Source organism: Sarcophilus harrisii, chromosome 1, assembly GCF_902635505.1.
Source record: "Sarcophilus harrisii chromosome 1, mSarHar1.11, whole genome shotgun sequence".
Lineage (NCBI taxonomy): Eukaryota > Metazoa > Chordata > Mammalia > Dasyuromorphia > Dasyuridae > Sarcophilus > Sarcophilus harrisii.
The window spans coordinates 651,670,990-651,688,554 of record NC_045426.1 but is presented as its reverse complement, the minus strand read 5'-3'; the positions used below and the strand labels follow the sequence as shown (position 1 = coordinate 651,688,554).

The window sequence follows — 17,565 nt, the reverse complement described above, 5'->3', positions numbered from 1 at the left end:
GAGGACTTGTACAGAGTTTTATAAGTGCTCCATGAATGCCCTCACCTCGTGGCTTTTATGCCACCTGCCAGGGGACTCACATGGGAGTGCCTGTCCTCAAGCTTTGTGCCCCTGCCTAGGAATCCCTGGCTTCCTGCCCGCCCACTCCCCCAGGCTGCTAGAGGGCACTAGAGTTTGCTGTCCTGGGGCCCCACCGGCGCGGTCCTTCCCTGCTCCGGTGGCCCAGATGGAACTAGAAGTTCTCTGGTCACACTTCCAACCGCTAAACCATTAGGGCATCGCGAGGTCAAGCCTAGACCCGGAACAATTTCGGGATGAACCCCAGGGGCCATCTTCGGACCGACCCCTTCCCGCAACGAGCCAAAGACTCGCAACCAAGAGCAGAAGCGGGGTTTGGCTCTCCGCGTTCCGGAGCTCTTTGCGGATCCCGGCCCCCCTGCGCCGGCGCTCCGCCTGCCGCTTCCTCGGAGCTGGGCGGGCTGCCGGGGGGCCACGTGCACTAGGGCACCTCGGGAAGGCTCGGGGTCGAGAGCGGATCGAGGCGGGTGGAGTGTTTCCCCGAGGGTGCCTCAGAGGTCACCTGGACAGGGGCGGAGCCGGCGGTTTTCTGAGCTGGCCGCGAGTCGGGTCCGTTAACGCCTCGCGGTGTCTTCCGGAACGTGGGGGCGGGGCCCCGGAGTAGCCAATAGCCCTGGGCCTCCGGAATGTCGCCACCCAATCGCGGAGGGGAAGGGGAGGGCCCGGGCTGGGCCCAGCTGCCCGGGCCGGCGGTACCATGGTCTGGAGCGGGCGCCTGGCCCTGGGGGCGCTGCGGGCCCCGGGGCTGGGAACCTGGCCCGGCTGGCTGCGGGGCTCCGGGCCCACCGTGCTTCGCCGGTTGCGGGGGGCGGCCGTGGTGCGGCCTGGCTTCTTGAGCTCGGCAGAGGAGGAGACGCTGAAGCGGGAGCTGGAGCCCGAGCTCCGGCGACGCCGCTACGAGTACGATCACTGGGACGCGGTGAGTGCTGGCGCCCGGACGTCCCAGGGGCCGGCGTCCCACTCCCCCACCTCCCTCTCTTTCTACCTCCCCTTCCTCCGTGCTGTGCCATCTTCTCTACTCCCTTGTCTCCCCGACCTCCCCTGTTCGCCATTCCCTCCTCCCCCGGTTCTCGGGCATCCCCAAGACGCGCCCTTCCTTGTGCCCCTACTGCCGTCGCCTCGCGCCCTGCCATGCCGTCCCCGTTCGGGCCGCACTCGGCCCCTCTAGCTCCCCGGTCCTCGCTCTTCCGCTGTCCCAGGCTTCGCGTCAGGGCCGCCTCGGGGTTCCCACGCCTTCCGCTTAGCCCGGCGCTCGCACCCAGCGGGCGCCAATCCGGGACTCTGCGCCCCAGTCCCTCGGCCCCGAAGCTCGGGTACCCCCCCCCCAGGTTTGGCTCCCTCCTCTCTGGCCACTCGCTCTCTTTTCCAGCTCCTTCCTCTTGGGGTCTCTTGGCATCCCAGTAGCTTCCTGCCTCCCCTGGACTCAGAACTAGCCACTTCTTCTGCTTCTTGCAGGCTATCCATGGCTTTCGGGAGACAGAGAAGTCCCACTGGTCAGAAGCAAGCCAGGCCATTCTGCAGCGCGTTCGGGCAGCTGCCTTCCCCCCGGCTCTGGCCCAGCTTCCCATGGTTCACGTCCTGGATCTCCATCAAAGTGGCTACATCAAGCCCCATGTGGATAGCATCAAGGTGGGCAGGGCACCCAGCCTGTGAGGGCAAGAAGAGAGACGGAGGCTTCCACAGGAACAGGAGAGGCCCGTCCTGGCTGGTGCTTGCCCTTCTCTGGCACTGCCGTCCAAGCCAGGAGATCGAGGGTCCTCCCTGTCCTCCCCTCTCCTTGTGTGACTTTTGAAGGAGCAAGCCCTTTCCCTTTTTGGGAAGGATAGAAGGAAGCATTTATTAAGCAATTACTGTGCTCTCAGCACCGTGCTAACCTCACAACAACCTGTAAGTGGTGCTGTTATTCTTCCCACAGCAAGGTTGGGGACACTAAGGCAGAAGTGAAGTATCTTTCCCCCAAGGTCATACTGCTAGGAAGTATCTAAAGCCCGATTTGAATCCTAACCACCAGCTTCCTCTGGGCCACAGCAGCACTTACTATGATCTAGGTGCTGTGCTAAGTGTCTTACAAGTCTTATCTCATTTGATGCTGATTGCAACTCTTACAGATGAGCCGAGGTGAAGTGACATGTTCACTGTGATACACCTAGTAAATCCCTGGGGCCAGATTTAAACTCCATTGGCCCATTTAAACTTGATCAGCCCAGCTCTATCCACTGCGCCACCTAGAGGCCTCTTGGGCCTCAGTCCTCCCATCACTGAAATGGGATGGTCCCAAATTGCCTGTCTCAGTTCTGACATCTTGTGGTTCTAATTCTCTGGCCAGTTCTGTGGCGGCATCATTGCAGGCCTCTCCTTGCTCTCTCCCAGTGTCATGCGACTAGTTGACACCCAAGATCCTCAGGAGTGGCTGGAATTGCTCCTGGAACCTGGGTCCCTCTATATCCTCAGGTAAGACCACCAGAGGGGCAGAACTCCTAGAAATGGGGTTCTGAATCTTTGGGTTCTCTTTGACTTCATCTCTTGGCCCTGTGTCAGTCCTAGCCATTGGAATTATAATGCTTGCTGCCACTCCCAAGCACCATATAAAGGGCACCATGGTGATGGGCAGTAAGCCTTTCCCTCAGCAACTGACCTAAGCCTTTCTTACCCTTCACACCAGAGGCCCTGCCCGATACGACTTCTCCCACCAGATCCTTCGAGACGAAGAGTCCTTCTTCGGGGAGCACCGGGTCCCACGGGGCCGAAGAATTTCTGTTATTTGCCGTTCCCTCCCTGAGGGGGAACCAGGCCCCCCATCTAAATGAACTTCAAGTTCCACCACCACAGGGTACTTTGTATAAAGTATTTATGAATAAAGTTAGAGAAATGATACTTGACCCCTGGGTCTGGCTGCTATTGAACAAGAGAGAAGGGAACACCTTCCCAACTGGATGGATAAAGGTCTTATTGCAGTCAGCCCTGAGATGAGAAGGACAGAGCCTGGCACACAGCTAGTGCATAGAAGTCACAGCACCTGCCTTTTTATTAACAATGTCCCTCTTCCCCCAAAATCGTCCTCGTTTCCATCACACTCACTCTGGAGAATAGGATTAACTTTTATCTCAATTACCAAGTCCATAAATGTCTACTCTCAAGTGGGCCTAGGTAGGCCAGGTATGAGGCTGCCAAGATGCTGCTGAGGTGGACACAATAGGCCTTGGCCCAGAGGAGGCAAAGGAGAAATGCATTTGACATCCAACCTCAGAGAAAGGAGGGGAGGGCAGGGTGGGTCTCACAGGGTGCCTTTCAGATCCCACAGCCACAGGCGGCGGCCGACAGCTGGGGCAGGTGATGCCAGTGGTGGTGGTTGTCCAGGAAGGCCACATCCTCGTATTGGGTGGGGTGGCAGCAGGGCTGGCCCATCACCCGGCCCTCAGCTGAAAGCCTGGCCAGTGTCAGGCCATGGTGGGTGTAAGGACTGTGGCAACTGCCCGCACAGTAGCGGAAGGCAATGGTCTCGTCGGAGTCGTAGCCGAGGCCCAACTCAGTCACTGGCAGGAGCAGGCTCTGCAGCTGACATTCAGTGGTGGAGCTAGACAGGTCCCTGGATACCCGGGCTCTTGAAGCAGATGGCAACAGGTGGTCCCCTAGAAGAAAAGAGCTACTCATTAGGTATAGGGTGATTGCAAGTGTAAACAGGAGACCTCTTCTGGAGAACGAAGATCTTGCCTCATTCTCTCCTTAGAGCAAAGCTGCTTAAAATTCTTAAAAATGATCAGGATAGGGTCATTTAACAAAGTGAGGGTCAAAAAGTTAGTTTAATGGTAAATGTTTGAGTTGTATACCTATCAGATGTACCTATAAACACAGGGACATGCAAAAGGGGTTTCAAGGAGAAAGTTTTGAGAAGTCCTAACTTGGAGAATACACCGACAGCCCTTTGCCTAGCCTGCTGTGGAATCCTTTACTTAGCCATGGCTTCTTGATCCTGGAGGTCCGAGGCAGCTTTCCAAGTCTGAGGTGTGAAGCTCCAGGAACCAGAGTCGATTCCCCAGATGTGGGCTTCTCTTCCAGAAGTAGCCCTGGAGTTCTGGATTTAGAAGGCAGTTCCCCCAGAGTAGGAGGCAGCAGAAGCAAGAGAGTGAGGAAGGCTGGTGCCCGAGCCATGCTGCACTGAGGATTGTAGGAGAGCTAGAGACTGAAGGGTTCCATGCACGCCACTATATCTCCCCCACCCCCAGCAGGAGGAACTGGTCAGAGCTGGGTGGGCGGCCCAGAATATTAACTCTTGCCTTGCCCCACTCCTGTGCCTTAAGCGTTACCCATCATGCCTACCATTGAATCCCTAATGCTTATACCACCCTGTTGGGTGTTCAGCATCGGAAGAGAAGAGTGAAAGCTACGCCTGTGGACCATTCAGGAAAAAAGTTGCTCCCTCCTTCATCATTCCAAAAGCTTTTTTCCAAGACTTTGATAATGCAGTTTCTCCAGCCTGGGCTGGAGGTGATCACATCTCAATGCCCAAACTTTAGAGTAAGACTTTCCCCAGTCAGGAGGACCGAAGTGCATGTTGTTGACCCACCTCTGATCTCTCAAGCAGAGCTGGAGGGAAAGGCAGAATAACCAATGGTAGGGGGACACTGAGGACTGCCACATGTGCAACAGATGCTGGGCAATCCCTCCTCCACCCTTCCTAGGTTCTGGGCTCCCACTTGAGCAGGAGGGATTAAGGCATCATGCCCCTGTCTCCGGCCTGCCTGCTCCAAAATCAAAACAGGAAACACCCCATCAAAGCCCACATTTTCCCTTCATTGAGCCACAGATTATTAGGCCAGGGAACTTGGTGCTCTTCCACAACAGGCGAGAAGGCAAAGTGAGGATGGGGATCCCCTCTATCCCGTTGCTAGGCAGAGAACCAAGCTGTCAGACACCAGTCCCTGAAAGCTGGACCTGTGTTTAGGAGGGAGGAGGGGAGAGGGGAGGGAAGCGAGCCGGGGGTCCAGAAGAACCTATTTCCTCATGGATGTTCCCCTCCAAGGTGGGGGTGAGGAGATGGGGAACAAGAGTCTCCTCCTGGGAATGCCAGACATTTCCCAAGAATTAGCCCGACATGCCAGACATTCCCGGCAGCCGCCAAGTGCAGCGTGGGGAGGGGACACTGCAGGAAGAGAAGTTTCCACACCTGGATTCCAGATCAAATCCCTTGGTGGAAGGCAGTCCTGCGGGGATGAGGAAGGGGGGGCAGGGCCTGACAGCCCTGACCAGTCCCTTTGCTTCCGTGGGCCTCATTTTCCCCACCTGTAGTCGGGGAGCTGCCCCCGATGGTCTCTCGGGCCACCAGCTCCCAAACCCACAGTCCCCTCCCTCCCCCCCAGAAAGTCACACAGAGCCTGAGAAAAAGACTGAACTGCTTTTATTGCCCCGGCTGTGTCCCGGCGGCCGCCTCACTCCTTGAGAGAGAAGTGCATCTTGTCATTGATCATCTTGCGCTCCGGGTTGAGGCGCTTCAAGATCTGGGCCAGCACGTTGACTGTCTGGTCGCTGCTGAGCCCCGTCTTCTTGGTCTGGAACTTCTTCAGCAGGTCCTTGGTGGTCATGGGCTTTCGGGTCAGGTAGCGCCTGACCGCGTCCTCTGTCACCTGCACATCACTGGGGGGAGAAAGGTCAGGGTCAGGGGACAGAGGCTCTGCTGCCCAGGCTCCAGAAATGGCCCTTTATTCAACCAATGCTGCCCACCTGGACCCCACCCTCTCAAATGGCCCCTTACTCACCCACTGCTGCCCAGCTTGGCCCCAACCCCCCCCGCCCTGAGATGCTCTGAGGCCCGGCATCCAGCCTCAGGCGCTTGGCAGCAGGCGTATCACTGGGTCCCGTCTGCCGCTTCCCTGCAATGAAACCATCCAACCCCAGGTCAGAGCTGGAGGGGTCTCTCAAAGCTCAGGCTTCTCTACACCTGAGCAGGAGCCCCTCCTTCAGGAGCCTCCAAAGGCCTCCCTGGGCTTTGCTTCCAAATCCCGCGCCATTCTGGTCATCTCCCTCTGGGCCGTCCCCCTTGTCACTGTGCGCTCAAAGTGGGCCCCAAGACTGAACGACACACTGCAGTGGCGGAGGACGGGGAGCTCTCCCCTCCCAGGTCTGGGACCCTGCCCCTGTACCCCCAAAATGAGCTTGTCTGCTCTCAGAGGGGCCAACAGAACCTCCCAAAGAGAAGCTGGGAAAGTGCCCAAAAAGTAGAGGGGAGGGAGAGACGGGGGCCAGGAGTGGGCCCCTGGGGGACACAGGCTCATGGGGGAGGGGTGGAGGCCGGGGCCCACCTCACCTTGCTCCAGCTTGCTGGCGGCTGCCCGCAGGGTGGAGGACGTGCTGCCGCTGTCCACGCTAGGAGTGCTCGGGCGGCTGTTGCCCCTGGAGCTGCTGCCCGAGGCCTTCCGCTCCCTCTTGGGGGGGGTCTTCTTCTTCTGCAGAAAGGGGTAAGGGAGACTGAGCCGGGGAAGGGCAAAGAGGAGCCCACCCTGCGCCAGGGTCCCCCAGGGCCATACTCACAGTCATGAAGAGGGCCGAGGATGCCTCGTTGTCGATGTCGCTCTCCTCGGAGGTGTCCGACTCCTCGCTGCTGTCTCCTGAGGGACAAAGGGGAGCCTGAGCCCCAGGCCCGTCTCCCAGAACCCCCTCTCCCTCATTCCCGGGGCTGGGCAAAGGGACACCTCGCACAGACTCTGCCCTCAGGGAGCTGGCCTGATGGCAGGTACTGGCAGGTACAGAACTGAGCCCAAGCAGCAGCCTTAACTGTGGGCTGCCCTGGCAGGGAAAGCTGGGCCAGGCCAGAGGAGGCAGGGAGAGGAGCTGGGGCTCCAAGGAGGGGATCTGGGGGAGGCAGGGAAGTTGGGGGAGCCAGAGGGGTTTCTGGGGAAGGAAGGAGAGCTTCTGGGGAGTCCTGAAGGCTTCTGGGGCCTCCAAGCGCATTTCCCCCAGCAGCTCAGGGGCCAGGAGAGAGGATTAAGAGTAAGCACAAGGAGAGCAGGGAGTGCTGGACGCCCGAAGGGAAGGCCAGGGAACCCTCAGCCAAGAGGGCATCTGGGACGGCTGTGGGGACACCAGCTGTGCAGAGACAGCGTGAAGGCCTTGAACGCAGGGCCAGCTCCTCTGGCCATTGAGCTCACCTTTCCTCCTCTTCTTCTCCTGCGGGTTGGGGGCCTTCTTATCTTCTTCCTCCTTCTCCTCCTCCTCAGGGGGCTTCTCTTCCTCACTCTCCTCACTGCTTTCACTTTCCTCATCAATACCTGACGGGGAAGCCAGAACACTCTCTTGGTCCAGGGACCCTGAGCTGCCCTTGCCTTCGGCTCTGCTGCCTACTGGCACCCCGACTTAGCCCAGGCTTAAAGCATCCTCTGCAGCGAAAGGCCTGTGGCTCTCTGCTCCCCTTCCCACCCTTCCTCAGGGAAAGCGCTCCCTCCCCTGCCACTGTCTTCTCGGCTCCTTACAGGAGCCTGGCTTTTGGAAGCAAAGGGACTCTATTTTGCAACCATTGTCATCAAGGTTACCATTGATCTCTTAATTAAGCATAACTGCCTTTTTCTCTTTCCAAATGGATGTTGCACATATGCATTTCCAATTCAACATAAGGAAAGCAGAGCTTATCACATTCCTTGCACGCCCCACAAACCCACATCCTCTAACTTCCCTATTTTTAAAAAGTTTTTCCCAAATTTCTTTTAAAAGCTCTATTGCTCCTTATTATTCATATTGTCAAGTCTTGTGTGTTCTACTTCTCTATTTCTAATTAGTCTTTGTTCTCTCCCCTTCCAATTTTGACTTTCATTCTTTCTCACCTGGATCACTGCAACAGCTTCCTTTTTACTGGTCTCCTTGTCTCCAATCTCTCCCATCTCCTACCCTTCCTCTAGAGCCCAGATTCTTAAACTGTGAATCATACCTCATACAGGGTCCTGTAGCTGAAATGTATGTGGAGAGGGTGGAAGAAATCTTTAAATAATGATTTTTTAAAATAAGTATTTGATTTGTTTACCTATTTTATATTCCTATATACTCAGGGTCAAGTAAAAATTTCTCAAGTGAAAAGTGATCTCTAATGAAAGAAGCTCAAGAAGCTTCAGGTGTTTTCTCTTGTTTTCTAGGCTGAGATAACAAACTTCTCTTTGGCATTTAGAGCCATTCTCAATCTGGTCCCAACCTACCTTACTACATATCTTTCACATGATATCTTTCAAAAGTTAAATAACCCAACTACACTGGCCTATTTACTGTTCTTTACCCACAAAGGCTTTGAACAGGCCAGGAACCCTCCTTTTCTTGGGATGCTCAGCTCAGTTTAACACTTCCCTGAAGCGAGCCTTCCCATTTGAGACCTTTTGGGATCACAGTTATGAGCATTTCCACCCCCCCCCCCTTTTGAATTGCACCTCTCTGAGTCCACATTCTCCGGAGCACAATGTCAGCCCCTTGAGGGCAGGGCCTTTTTCTCTCCAACACAAGTCTCCTCAGTGGCTGGCATTTAACCAGTACTGGCCAACCTGCTCTGCACTGGACATCCTGCTCTTCACAAGGAAAGACAAAGGGAGGGATGGGTACTGCCCTCAGGCCCACACCTACCTTTAGGGCCATCCTCCTCCTGCTGGACCACCTTGGCTTTCCCTACTGCCTCCTCCTCAGAGCTGCTGCAAGAGAAAGAACAGGCTGCAGGTGAGCAGGTTGTGGCCTGGGCGCTGAGTCTGGAAGGAAGAAGGAGGGGGGGAGGGAGGAGCCCGTGTCCTTTACCTGGAGCCATCTGACATGTAGTCCACCTCCTGGCCCTCAAAGTCCCCATCATCGCTGTCCTCAAAGGCCTCATCATCAGAGCCCTTCTTCTTCTTCTTCTTGCCCCCCCTGGAGGGAGCCGCCTTCTTCTTGCTCTTGGGGACCTTCTCTCCTGGGGAGAGCAGGGGGAGGTCAGGTCCTGGTCACTGATCCCCTCAGGGGCCTTTCCCCCAGCACACTCACAGCCCCAGCCCCCCATCCTTACCCTCCTCCCCACTGCTATTGCTGTCATCAGAGCTCATCTCCAGGTCGTCCTCCAGGTCGTGGATGCGGAGCTCACTGGGCTTCTTCCGGTTCTTCTTCTCTTTATGCTCATCTTCATCCTCGTCGTGGTCCTGGTCCTTCAGCCGCCGCTGCTGCATGATGCTGAAGTGGTTCAGGACTTTGTTCCTCCTGCAAACAAGGCTGTGCATCATGCAGGGTCTCCAGGAGGGGCAGTCCCTTCATCCAGGAAGCCCTCCCTGACTGAGGAAGCCCAGCTCAGAACTCTCTGCTTCCCTTCTGTGCTTAGGTCTAGTTTGTTTGCATTGGGAGGTGTGTGTGTGTGTGTGTGTCTGTCTGTCCCAGGCTCTTCCAAAGCCAAGGAATGGGGGCAGGAACCCTTCATGTGGAATTAGGAAATGATCCCCTGCTGTGAGAGTCCCCTGAATCCTCTGATCACAGAAGTAGAGCCGGAGCAAACTCAGAAGTCCTCTGGCCCAGGAGCTGAGGGCACTTGGCCAAGCTCTCCAAGGCAGAAGAGGGTTTTCCCCATTACTAGCTCTCTGACCCAGGTTGTGGGCCACTAGGAGGTAGAGGACACACCAAGGATCACACGGCCCAGGAAGTTCAATAAAGAGGTTCCACACCTGCCTGATGCAAAGGCTGGAGCCCCGGGGACCCCCCTCCCTTGCAGGCTGGCTCCCCCATGGGAGATGGGCCCGGATCCCTGCCCGCTCACCTTTCCCATTCCTCCTCGGCCTCCTCGGCCGTGAGCGTCCGGTGCCGCGCCAGCGGAGTGAAGTTGTACCAGTTGTGCACGGGGAAGGCTTCGAAGGCCCCGTCGGGGCACTGGGTGAAGATGTAGTACGAGGTGTTCTCTGTCACCCCGCCCTTCTTCACCCCCTTGAACCTGCAGCAGGCAAGAGGAAAGGGGACAAAGATGTCTTCACGGTCCGGGCCCTGCCACTCCTCCGGGGCCCCCACTTCTCTCAGCCCTCTGAGGCCCAAGGCACTGACAGGGTTGGGAACAGGGCCCAGGGCGGGGCCAGAGCCTTGCAGCCAAGCCTCAGGCAGACTCCCTGGGGCCTCATCCCCTAAGGCTGGAGGAATGCTCCGGAAGAGGCCAGAGCCTGGGGGGGGGAGAAGGGGAGGGGGAAGGGGAAGGGGAAGGGGAAGGGGAAGGGGCCTCCCAAAGGCCCGCTCACCTCCTGCCTGTTTTGCCATTGACTTTGAGGAGCCAGGGCTGGTCTTCAGCCTTGAAGGTCTTGAGAATGATGCCGTACTTCTTCCTCCTGGCCTCGTCCCGGAGCTTCCGGTTAAACTCACTGCCAGCCCCAGATTCTGGCATCTCTTCCTCCTGGTAGATCTTCTTGTTGCTCAGATCCCGTTCCATCTTGGCCTGACACGGGAGAAGCCACTCATCTCAGAGCCCTGCAAGGACTGGGGGAGGGGCAGCTTGCCCCTCCCCCCGCGGTCCCCAGGAATGATCCAGCCCCGCCCCCTCAGCGTTCTGCGGCCAGGACTTAGATTTGCCGCCTGGCATCTAATCACGCACCCGGCAGGGAGCCTTTTTCTTGTGTTTCCTGCGCATCTTGTTCGGTGTGCGGGCAGACTGAGCCTACGACAGGTGTCTAACGGACGCTGGGCGCCCGGCGTTAGGAAGATGCCCTTTCTCCTGCCCGTGCAGGCCCCGTACCCGCCCCCCCCCCCGGCCCCGCCTCAAAGCCTTCATTCCCCTCATCCCCAGGCTCCTCCATCGTTGCTCCCTGACCCCGGCGTGTACCTGGTGCCAGGTGGAGAAGTTGACTTTGTCGGCCGCGTTGAACGCCATGATGTTGTACCTCTTGAGGTTGTTCCTGCGGGGAGAAGGCTGTTAGCGGGCCAGGGAAGGCAAGAGCCGGCGGCGGAAGCCGGCGCTGGGACCTGAGCCGCCCCCAGCCCCGCCCCCAGCCCCGCCCCCACGCCCCCAGCCCGCCCCCAGCCCCGCCCAGCCCGCACAACTCACCTGGGAACGCGGACCACATACTCGGTCACAGTCTGGCTGCTGGTGCCCTGCGGGGAGAAGCGCGCGTCAGAGGCGGCCCGGCCCGAGGGGGGCGAGCCCCGGGGCGTCAGAGGCGGCCCGGAGGGCTGACTCCGGGCACGGGGCGTCCGTGCGGGCCCCGGCCTGCAGGCAGGCTTAGCTTGGGGCGCCGCACACAGGGCGCGCCGGGGTCACCCCCCACGGGACAGGGGCCGGGGCCGCGCCCGCTCACTCACCAGGCTCGTCATCTTGTCCAGTTGGGCCCGCGGCGGGACCGCCCGGAGGGTCAAAACTGGTGGCGCGCCGGCTCCCAATCTCCCCTCCCAAGCCCGAGGCGATCCGACGCCGGCCAGGTCCCTCCCGCAAACCAGGAAGAGCCGCCACGGGGAACCTGGAGTCCCAGCAAGCGCCGCGGCTTGACCCGGAAACTAAACTTTCCGCGTCGTCGTCTTGACAACCGTTGGCGGCCTTACGGGGGCCCGCGCGGCGAGCCGCGGCAAGCCCCGAGGTTCGTGCCCGGCCCCTTCCCCCCATCGCGGACAAGCGTGGCGCGGGCGCCGCGGAGGCGGAATGGGTCTCGGCCCCATGCTCGGGCGCGGGAAAGGAGTCGGCCGTGCTTCGTTAATTATTCACGAGGCGGTAAATTCTCCGCGCGGGCCGGACTGACCCGGCGTTTCCTGTGTCGTCATCTTGTAGGGCGACCGCCGGCGTCGCAGGATTCTCCTTGTCGTGCGGCGCATCTCGGGATCCGTAGTTCTTGGACCCTCCCGGGCGTGGCGAGCCCGCGCCCTGTGCGCAGGCGCACTCTCCCTGGCGGAGTTGTCACGGCGACTGCGAGGCCATGGCAACCGCATTCTAGGCTTCCTCCCCCTCCCCCTTCCGGGAAACAGGCGCATCCACCCTTAGGGGCTGGTGTGCACCTGGGGCTGCGGTGCAGCCGTGTCCGCGCACCGCCTGGGACAAGCGGCCAGCCGCCGCCGGCGGGAGGGGTGCCGGGCCGCTTCTGCGTAGCTCGGGCGGGAACTCTTCCCTCGGGGCGAGCTTTAACTTGCCTCCCTGGTGCTGCTGCGCCGCTGGACGACGCAGGGCCGGCCCCTCTCGCAGAGGCTACGGGAGCGGCCTCCAGGCTGGCTCCCCCGGGGCGGCTCGCCCGGATCGCCCCGACCCCAGCGCGGGCAGCGTCCCGGTCTGCCGGTGCAGCACGGCAGTCCCGCCCGGGGCTGGGCGGCCCGACTCAGTGGCCTTTGGGAGGAGGGTCGCAGGGTGACCGAGGAGGGGGCTCGGCCTCCGTGGCCTGTCCGGGCTGGAGTGATGCCTCCCCGCCCGCGAAGCCGGCCTCGGGGCTCATCGCAGAAACTCGGACCCGCTCCGTTTTCTGAAGGCTTCCCTTCCCCAGAGAGGCCCGCCCGGCAGGTGGGACTCCGTGCCGACGTCCGTGGGAGCGAGCCTTTCGGCGCTTAGCAGAGGGCTAGAGACAGCCAGCGCCCAGCGGCTATTTGTGGCCTGGCTGCCCCCGCTGAACTCCCACACTCCGGCAACCCGCCAGCTCCAGCCTTCCACGAGCGAGGCCCAGGGGCGCTGCGACCTCCCATCTGAGCCGAGGTGTGAGAGCCGGCTTTGCCCCCTCGAGCTTGCCTCCTCACAGCCGGTGGGGCGTGGTGGGCAGGGTCTTGTCCCTGACCAGGAAGACTTGCCCCTTGACAGGGGACCTCTTAGTGGCCTGGGCAACTCTCCGCGACTGCTGATTGCAGAGGAGGTGCTGGCCTGCCCTGGTAGAGGGAGCTTTTCATTTGAGATTTCTCTATAACAATGGAACCATGCTCCCAGAATTCATCCCTGTCTCTTCCTTAGCTGATCTTAGGTTCTGCCATCAGGATTTTCTCTTTGGTTGCCTCCTCACCGGTGGCTGGTGGGGTTTTTGTCCTCCAGAGACTCCTTTGCTGGGATCTAAAGCCTGGGCTCTTTCCCTCGAGAGGAGGCTGCTGCCTGTAGAGCGCTTTTGAGATTTTGCATACAATGAACCATGCCCCAGACATCCTGTCTTCTAGTGATCTTCAGGTTGCATCGAAAGGGTATCTCTTGTCTATCCTACACTCCCCTCTAGTGACTTTAGCTCCAAATGACTCCTCCTTGGTCAGGTTGAAAGGGCTCTTTCACTCAGCAGTTGCTTTGACTGTTTAGTTTTAGAGATCCAGCAGCCAGAACCCATTGGATCCTGAGTAATCATCTAAGAAAATCACCTTGGTCGCTTATCGTAAGTGGCTGTGATGACTTCAGAATCTCTCGGGGATCTGGTTCGTGAGGAGCTTTACAAAGCTCACAGGTGTAGGTTCTTAGAGACTAAGAGGCTGCTGATAATCATTAAAAATCATGCTTAGTAGAGTCTGCATTTGTGGAGAGTGGATGATATGATGAGTGAAGCGGATGATAGAGGACCAGTAAATGTTCAGCACAGATCTGGATAGAGGTCAATAAAATCATGAAGATAATGTCAATTTGTTATGGAAACTGGAGACTGAGAAATGGTGGTGACTGGGACAGTAAAGTTCAGCGAATGATTGGATAAAGGAGAAATCAATGAATTGATAATTGGCAGAGTTATGAAATTCCTTTGGGATGTCTGAGATGTGTGGTGACTGGTCAGAAAAGAAGTTTGAAAGAAAATCAATATGTGTTTTGGAAGGTTTGAAATGTCCTTTGTTCTGATGCTGGAGCAAGTGAAAAGAGCCTGAATGATAATCAAGCTATTTCATCATATCAGGAATCTTTCATCATTGCTTCTTATACACTGAGCGACAGAAAAACCCCACCCCTCTTTGGGGTGCTTTTCTGTCAGTTACTGTGGCCCATGTAGTCAGTGCTCTGAAGATAGTCTGTGCTCTTTGGACAACTGCCACACAACGCAGTGACTCAAAACTTTACTAGCTCATTAGGACTTGCAAGAGCACCTGCTCCCCTGGCACAACCTTTGAACTCCTCCTCTGAGTTCGAGATAGAAGAGAGCGGGAAAGAGAAGAAAAGTGGGCCCTGTAAGCCAGGCCACCCCCAGGGAGCAGTCGGTTGCTGTGGGGACCACTGAAGCTGCGGCCTGAGCCTTAACCTGGCTTAATCAGCACAGCAGCTGAGTCCCCAACAAATAGATGCAGGCTGTTTTCTAGGAATGGGGGCTGGGGGGGTGGGATTTAGAGCAGCAGTTTCTGGGAGCCATGTTAGTTGGTGAAATGGAGGGAAGATTAGGTGCTTTACCCTAATTAAAGATGTCCCAACCTTTGTAATTCCTGCCCCTAATCCTTTCAGCGCATGGGGAAAGGAGAATGTAATTAGGAGTAACTTTTTCTACTGGGAAATGGTCAGGAGGAGGGAAGAAGGAAGGACGCATCCAAAGAGCCAGTTGGATAGGAAGGAGTTTGCCAGCCCAAGGTGAAGGCAGTCACAGAGATATTTCCTAATTCTTCTAGACCGAGGGAATGTTAAATTTGGTGAGTGAGGGTGACTAACCTCAGCCACGAAGTGGTAGCAGCAAGAGATCGTTTTGAATAGCCTTGTTTGAACCCCACCGGACCTGATGCACAGAGCGTGGTATCACCTCCTGAACAAGTTATAAACTTTATTCCCTTGCTTGTTAATTGAGTAATTGGATGGTGGCCTGCTTCTTTGTAGATTCAGCCATCGGAGCAAAAAGCTAGGGGTAGATAGGTATAGGTTCGGTAGTTCCACAAAAATACATACCTAACATGACATGTTACCTTTGTGGAAAAGATGAGATAGATGAGGGTTATAAATGGTAGCATTAAGCAAATGAAAAAAAGGTTGCATAGTTGGACTGAAAGAGCTATTAATGGTTCCTAATCGGCTCAGAAGGAGCCCTCTCAACCTCCTGCCTTAGCTACCTATGTTTAGTCCTGCACTGTTTAATAGTTTTATCAATTATTTTGGGGGAAAAAGGCATAGGTGGAATGATTATCATATTCATTGATGACACATAACGAGAAAAGTCAGCCAACCCTTTGAACAGCAGTCAGGATCCAAGATTATTTAATAGGCTATAAAAAATCGATCCAAATGTAATGATTTTAAAACATTTATTAAAAGTTTTTTTTTAAACTTTACAGCCATTTCTTGATATATACTACCCCCTCCTTTAAAAAAAAATTTTTTTAATAAATCCAACAAAATAAGGACTGGCAGTAATAAGTAACATCCCACACCCTGCTTCTAAGTGGAAAAAAGTATTTCTTCATTTCTTGATCCTTGGGTCTAAGAGCAACATAAAACTGTTTAATGAATTTTCTTGCATAATTAAAAAATAATTTTTTAGAATAATTGGACCAATTCTCTGCACCACTGCCAGTGTGATTGAAGGGCCCCAGAGGATGTCCTGCAAGCGAACTTATTGAGTCCACTACAAATTTATGTTGCCTGGTTTCATTTGGGACTTCCCTGCAGCAGCAAGGCAATCTTTTTAATGTTCTCTGATTCCTTGCCTCATTTCAACATAGAGGATATTCCAAACTTTCTCTTCTCTCAAGCTTCGCATAGCTTCTTTCCCCTGCCCCTAATCTCCACATCATATCAGAACCTCACCTTATTTTTTAATGAGAAAATAAAGATTCTCCATGAGTTTTATTCTTTTCCCACACTTTACATCTCAGTACACTTGATTCCAAACAGCAGTTCTCCTCTGAGGAAAAGATGGCTGTTCTCTATAAAGTCAACTTTTCTACTTATGCATTTGATCCCGTCCTCTCTGAGGTCTGCCAGCAGATTGTTCCCACAATCATCCTCTCTGTCTTTCATGTATAAAAGTGTGGGGGGAATTTGGGAGTGAAGATAAGGTGGGGAGTGGAGAGGTATTGATGTAGAGGTACAAAGTTAGGCTGAATTATTAGGAAAAGCTCAATGTCCATTTTTCAGTCACGTCTGACTCTTCATAACCCCATTTGAGATTTTCTTGGCAAAGATACTAAATTAGTTTGCCATTTCTTTCTCCAGTTCATTTTACAAATGAGGAAGCAAGTTGAGACAAATGGGGTGAAGCGACTTGCCTGAGTCCTATAGTTAAAATCTGAGGCCAGATTTGAACTCAGGAGGATGAAGCTTCCTGACTTCAGGCCCATCATTCCATCCACTGTGCCACCTGGTAACAAGAATTGTCTAACTATGGAATGGGTTCCCTTGGAAGGTAGCAAACTTCCCAGGAATGGAAGGTTGGAGGAAAATTTCTCAAGCCTGTGAGTATTTCCCATATAGACATGTGTGCTGGTACCTCATTCTCTGAGGTTGCTTCCTGAATCAGAATCAAAGCAATTAATGCCTGAGAGAAATGTGGCAAATTACCAAAATTATCCATTTTATACTTCTGCTGTCTATCTTTTTTTTTATTATATAGCTTTTAATTTACAAGATATATATATATACATGGGTAATTTTTCAGCATTGACAGTTGCAAAAACCTTTTGTTCCAATTTTTCTCCTCTTTCCCCCCACCCCTTCCCCCAGATAGCAGGTCGACCAATACATGTTAAATATGTTAAAGTATAAGTCAAATACAATATATGTATACATGTCCAAACAGTTATTTTACTGTACAAAAAGAATCAGACTTTGAAATAGTGTACAATTAACCTGTTAAGGAAATAAAAAATGCAGGCAGACAAAAATATAGGGAGTGGGAATTCTATGTAGAAATATAGGGATTGGGAATTCTATGTAGTGGTTCACAGTCATCTCCCAGAGTTCTTTCCTTGGGTGTAGCTGGTTCAATTCATTACTGTTCTATTGGAACTGATTTGGTTCATCTCATTGTTGAAGATGGCCAGGTCCATCAGAATTGATCATTGTATAATATTGTTGTTGCCAAGTATAATGATCTCCTGGTCCTGCTCATTTCACTTAGCATCAGTTCATGTAAGTCTCTCCAGGCCTTTCTGAAATCATCCTGCTGGTCATTTCTTACAGAACAATAATATTCCATAACATTCATATACCACAATTTACCCAGCCATTCTCCAGTTGATGGGCATCCTCTCAGTTTCCAGTTTCTGGCCACTACAAAGCGGGCTGCCACAAACATTCGTGCACATTGCTATCTATTTCTTATTTATGTGGCCAAGAGGCTTTGTGAATAAGAGAGATGTGGACATATTTGGGGGAGTCAGATAGGAGGCTCCAGATAGGAGGAGTGGGGGAAAAAAGGCATACAGTAGTGTTCAACAGGAGCAGTGGTGGCGAGAAGAGCCAGTTGTTGTCTTTGATATTGTCTTCTCTAATTATTTTTGAGCCTATTAGTAAAAGCAGAACAAAACCTGACCTACAGCCCAGATGTCACAGAGATTTAAATGAACTCAGATATGGGAGAGCACAGAAATTCATTTTCTCTAAGGCTCTGAATACAGAGATCACACTTTGGCTGAAGAAGTATGAAGGAAGAACCACTGGATTTGTAATCAAAAGACCTAGCTTAGACC

At 54.6% G+C, this 17,565-nt stretch overlaps 3 protein-coding genes across 3 annotated transcripts; 1 reads left to right on the top strand and 2 right to left on the bottom strand.

Annotated features, from left to right (window-relative positions):
* Positions 1 to 346: 346 nt before the first annotated feature.
* On the top strand, positions 347 to 2,957 carry ALKBH7 (alkB homolog 7). Its single transcript, XM_031947754.1, has 4 exons — positions 347 to 997; positions 1,534 to 1,707; positions 2,405 to 2,529; positions 2,741 to 2,957. The coding sequence occupies exons 1-4, from the start codon at positions 776 to 778 to the stop codon at positions 2,883 to 2,885; spliced, it is 666 nt and encodes a 221-aa protein (XP_031803614.1). The 5' UTR covers positions 347 to 775; the 3' UTR covers positions 2,886 to 2,957.
* Positions 2,958 to 2,983: 26 nt separating this feature from the next.
* PSPN (persephin) lies at positions 2,984 to 4,273 on the bottom strand. The gene is made up of 2 exons (XM_012542044.2): positions 4,029 to 4,273; positions 2,984 to 3,707 (listed from the first exon to the last, which is right to left on the bottom strand). Exons 1-2 carry the CDS (start codon positions 4,225 to 4,227, stop codon positions 3,367 to 3,369), a joined length of 540 nt encoding a protein of 179 aa, XP_012397498.1. The 5' UTR covers positions 4,228 to 4,273; the 3' UTR covers positions 2,984 to 3,366.
* A 1,183-nt stretch (positions 4,274 to 5,456) lies between these two features.
* On the bottom strand, positions 5,457 to 11,593 carry LOC116420772 (general transcription factor IIF subunit 1-like). The gene is made up of 13 exons (XM_031947756.1): positions 11,335 to 11,593; positions 11,081 to 11,127; positions 10,859 to 10,931; positions 10,281 to 10,474; positions 9,815 to 9,985; positions 9,080 to 9,267; positions 8,836 to 8,986; positions 8,671 to 8,735; positions 7,221 to 7,340; positions 6,604 to 6,680; positions 6,380 to 6,518; positions 5,836 to 5,945; positions 5,457 to 5,744 (listed from the first exon to the last, which is right to left on the bottom strand). Exons 1-13 carry the CDS (start codon positions 11,344 to 11,346, stop codon positions 5,505 to 5,507), a joined length of 1,587 nt encoding a protein of 528 aa, XP_031803616.1. The 5' UTR covers positions 11,347 to 11,593; the 3' UTR covers positions 5,457 to 5,504.
* Positions 11,594 to 17,565: the final 5,972 nt, after the last annotated feature.